Below are 4,492 nucleotides of genomic sequence, written 5' to 3'. Positions count from 1 at the left end.
GCAGTGTGTGGTTCTCTGTGCACAGGGCCACTATGGGCTGGAACCAACTCAAAGGCACCTAACGACAACACAACAAGGCTGCTTGCAGTAAAATTAAGCATTCCTAAGATTCCATCATTCTCTGTCATGAAGCATTCCGTGCAAGGTGCACATCGCCCGCTCAATTAATGAGGTGTGTTTGTTTCTATAAGTATAAGATGTGCCCTGGATACAAACACTGTGGATTAGCATATCCGGTATGGGCCCTGGTGGTGTAGTGGTTACAAGTTGGGCAGCTAGCCACTGGGTCCACAGTTTGAGACTTCATACTCCCGTAAGGAGTGACAGTCTCAGAAGCCCACAGGGCAGTTCCACCCTGTCCTCTAGGGTGGCTCTGAATCAGTATGGACTTGACAGCAGTTAGCGTGTGTGGGCTCTAGAGATTTGATTTCCAGTAAAGCAAATGCACATTTCTACAACGTGGTCTAATGGTACAGATATAAATAACCCTATGCTTTTAAAAATTGAAGCATCATGCAAGACCCTTGCAATCTATAATATATTTGGCCTTGCAGAATATCAGAATGAAACGAGGGAGAGAATGATAGAGATAGGGAGAGAGACTTACTCAATTTGATGAAGAAAAGAACTGAAAAAAAAAATACACAGAAAACCAACCATGTCAAGATTTAGACTCAGAAACCAGAGTGCAATTTAAGCAAAAGGGAGGCAAAGTACTGGATACCTGGGGAAGAGGACTTTTCCGAAGTGCATCCTGGTGAATTCCTTGGTATGTTTCGTTGCTGCAGGTTCATTTGGAGGCACATATGCATAAAACATAACTTGGCTTAAGGAGATGTACTGTAGAGCAAGGGGAGACTCAAACCCTATATCGAAACTCTAGAAAGGAAAAAAGGAAGTATTGCACGGACATGCTTGTATATGTAGTGAAAGCAAAATGCAAATAACAGATTTGTTTCTAATTCACATCAAGATCATGCTGCTTTCCTGATCAATTGTAGTAGTATTTCAACCTATTCTGTTTGGATATCCATAAATTCATTTTTGCATTGAAGAGGAAAAGACATTCTGATGATGAAGACTCAGGGTAAGTTTCCTGTACTCTTGGTGGAAGGCTGGAGGGGAAGGGTGTATGGTAATTTGGCACCGGCCCCCATCCAGTCCTGTTGAGGGGAGGAGTCTGGATGTGCAGATTCTAGAACTAGGAAAGGGATTGGGATGTAGCCCTTCTCATTTGAAAGTTGCTGTGTCTAGTCTAGTGCCAATGGCTTTCATGCTACTGTCTAAATCTCTTGCTTTAAGGAGCATACTTCTTTCTTGTTTCTCATACCTTTGACCTAGAGTTCTGTCCCATAGACCTTCTTTTCAATACAGCCTTCTTTGACTCTGGTCTTGTTTGGCTTTGAGAACTTCTAGGATTGAGAAAGGTGGAGGGGACTATCTCCAAAGGGGTTGAGGGGGTTGACTGTGTTGTTTTGAAAAGCAAGCAGGAGACAGTGCAGGCTGGTTGGGAACATGCCCACTAAACTGTTGCCTCCAAGCCTCATGTTCTGCCATGGCCTTTTCCCTAGTTTCTTAAAATTGGGAACCCATTGATAAAGGAATTAAGTGGGAAAGAGATGCAAGGAGAATAAATGTGGGAGAGTGCAGAAGGCTTGAGGACTCTTGAACACTACTGGAAAGTTTGAAAATTACTTAGAATTCCAGCCTGAGTGGTAGTGAGAGGATCCTATGGAGAGAGATCACATGCAAGTCCAGTGAAAGGCAGTGTAGTGTCTAAAAGCATAGGTCTTGTAGTCGTTAGTCTGTGATAGATAGGTCATTTCAGAACATAGAGGTTATGTATATTTAGGTTAATTTTTAGCCTCTATGTACTTTACTTTCCTTAAAAGTAAATCAGCTGGATTGTAAAGAATAAAATCCAAGATCAGAGGAGGGAATTGTATTAGAGCTTAAATTCTGAGCACCCAGTTTGCAGAAGGCTATGAATGACAGTGACAGAGTCCCCATGGGATTCAGTCTTTGAATTCCCTCATATCATTGATCAGGAATGTGACTAGCCTTGCCCTCAGATAGAGTGCCTCAAAAGTTAGTACAGTTGCAGTTAGCTTAAATCACAAACTGGAGGATGACCAGATTACATCATTACATAACTGCCAAGTGACTGAGACTTATGGCTAAGTTTATACATAACCTTAACTATCAATGCCAGCTTTCCTTTTGCTTGCACCTTAGCACTTCTTACTGGCAGGCATGTGCCATTAATGTGTAAAATGGTTATGTGAGGAATAGGTGTGAGGCCTCAGAAATTTCATGGAAAGATTCCATTATTTTTTCATTCAGTTTTTCCGCGAATGGTTGGACACTCCCATGGATTTCCCTTGGGCCAGAGGGTCAGTTCTATTCTAACTCATTACCATTCAGGAAATCTATTAGAATTCTTGTTGATTTATTGTTGTGTATTACTTTTCATGACTGTATTGGCCCGATGATGAGGTCTTAGGCAAGATATGTCTTCAGAAGGGGCACATTATACACTGGTTTTATTATAAAAATTGCTACCTAGAGTCATCTGTCAAGAAGAGAAAAGCTCTCTTTTAGGCAGTATTGGAAGAGTAGGCAACTAAGGAGCAGGGAGTATAAAAACGAGGTGATGCAAAGTCGTGGGAAGCACAAAACTCCTGTTTCAAGGCCAGTCTTGAAAGGTAGAAAATTAAACACACCATGGACCTGGATTGGGAGTAGACCGTAGTTAGGCTATCTAGTGAGGTACTGCTTGACACTATCTGCATGACGGTCTCCTGGGTGGAATGAAATCTATATGATGCTGGTTGGGATTTGGAAGAAGATGTTGGACATGCTCTTTTGTATATGGAGGTTTTTCTTTTCCTTAAGCAGAACAAAGCAGATTCATAAGAGATCACCAAAGAAAATATCCCCATTAATCTATATATAGAGTGTGACATTTATTCTTAAAGTGGGACGAATGGTTCCAATACATTTTATCACTGACCTTATGAAAAATAGCTTTAGAACTGCCCATGGCCGAGAATGACTTATCAGCGTCAAACTTATATGGAGTCAGTTTATGTATGAATCCCAAGTGATCATAGTACAATGTGAAAATTTTATCATGAATAGCTCCAATTTCAGTATATTGTACTAAACCTGTTAAGGGGCAAACAAAGAATCTTTTGATATTGAATATAAGACAATTAGAAAATGTTTAATACCTAGAAACAATTCCATCATTTTGACCTAGGGGTGGAAGTAGGCTCTGAGACATCTAAATGAATAAAATAGGTGTTAGTCTTTGTCAAGCTCTTTGGGAACCCTAGGCAGAACCTATTCAGTGAAGTAGGTGAGGGACAAAACAGAGTGAGAATAGAGGTCTAAAGGAAAGATGTTAGCTTCCCTAAACAGTGGTTTCACTTTCTACCACCAGAAAATCAGAATCTTGAATATGAGACAACAGTGAGAAAACAACTTTAGATGGCAAGGGACTTACTAGCAGACACTACCAGTTCATTAGCTATCACTGACACATATGCAATTGTACTTTTTTTTTTCTTTAACCATACAGATACCAATCAACACTACCCTGCTTTAGAGCAAAAACTTTGCCATCATGTGCCCACATATCCATAGGCAAATTTTTATTAACCTATCGGAATATTGATAATGAAGAAAGACTTGACTCCCCTCTTTGGAGGAAGGAGTCACTGACAACCTTACACATAGCTTCACAGCACTTTCAGGTACTGTAGGCCTAATGAATAGAAGCTGAAGGTCGTCAGAGATTGTGTTGGAGGAGAGGCCCCTCAGGTGGGAGGGTACCCACATGTGACAGAGAAGGAGCTGCTTTCTCGGAGTGGGGTTGATCATGGTGATGAGAGCCAGGGAAAGCCCGTGAGAGGAAGTTTTCAGGATCTTCATTTGCTGGTGGGGCAAGACCCAAGATAAGGAGAAATAGCTGCAAAAAACTAATAATCAGAACTTGGAATGTGTAAAGTATGAAATTAGGATAATTGGAAGTGGTAAAAATGCAATGGAACACCTAAAGATGGATATCCTAGGCATTAGTGAGCTGAAATGGACTGGGAAAGACAATTTTGAATGAGAAATCATATGATCAGAAAGGATATTGCAAAATCAGTCATGAAGTACAACGCTGTCGGTTAGAAGATTATATCTATCCGCTTTCAAGGAAATCCAATCAACTATTATTCATATTTATGCACCAACCATAAAAGCTAGTGATGAGGAAATTGAAAAATTCCACCAATGTCTTCAGTCTGAAATTGATCAAACAGGCAATTAAGATGCATTGGTAATTATTTTTTTTAAATTTAAATCATTTTATTGAGGGCTCTTACAGCTCTTATCACAATTCATACATCCATCCATTGTGTCGAGCACCTTTGTACATTTGTTGCCATCATTTTCAAACATTTTCTTCCTACTTGAGCCCTGGGTATCAGTTCCTCATTTT

The 4,492-nt window shown here is 40.3% G+C and overlaps 1 protein-coding gene across 1 annotated transcript in view; it reads right to left on the bottom strand.

Annotated features, from left to right (window-relative positions):
• The window catches only part of CATSPERB (cation channel sperm associated auxiliary subunit beta), a 153,748-nt gene that overhangs the window by 72,988 nt on the left and 76,268 nt on the right, over positions 1–4,492 (bottom strand). Inside the window, exons 15-16 of the mRNA XM_013003687.1 lie at positions 3,014–3,168; positions 725–879 (exon numbers count right to left, since the gene is read on the bottom strand). Of these exons, the coding sequence (XP_012859141.1) occupies positions 725–879; positions 3,014–3,168 (310 nt within the window). The remainder of the gene's footprint in view (positions 1–724; positions 880–3,013; positions 3,169–4,492) is intronic.

The sequence above is a fragment of the Echinops telfairi genome, unplaced genomic scaffold (genome assembly GCF_000313985.2).
Source record: "Echinops telfairi isolate 266 unplaced genomic scaffold, ASM31398v2 ScPeMD7_18;HRSCAF=68, whole genome shotgun sequence".
Classification (NCBI taxonomy): domain Eukaryota; kingdom Metazoa; phylum Chordata; class Mammalia; order Afrosoricida; family Tenrecidae; genus Echinops; species Echinops telfairi.
Note: the sequence above shows the minus strand (reverse complement) of the source record. Positions and strands in the feature narration are given on the sequence as shown.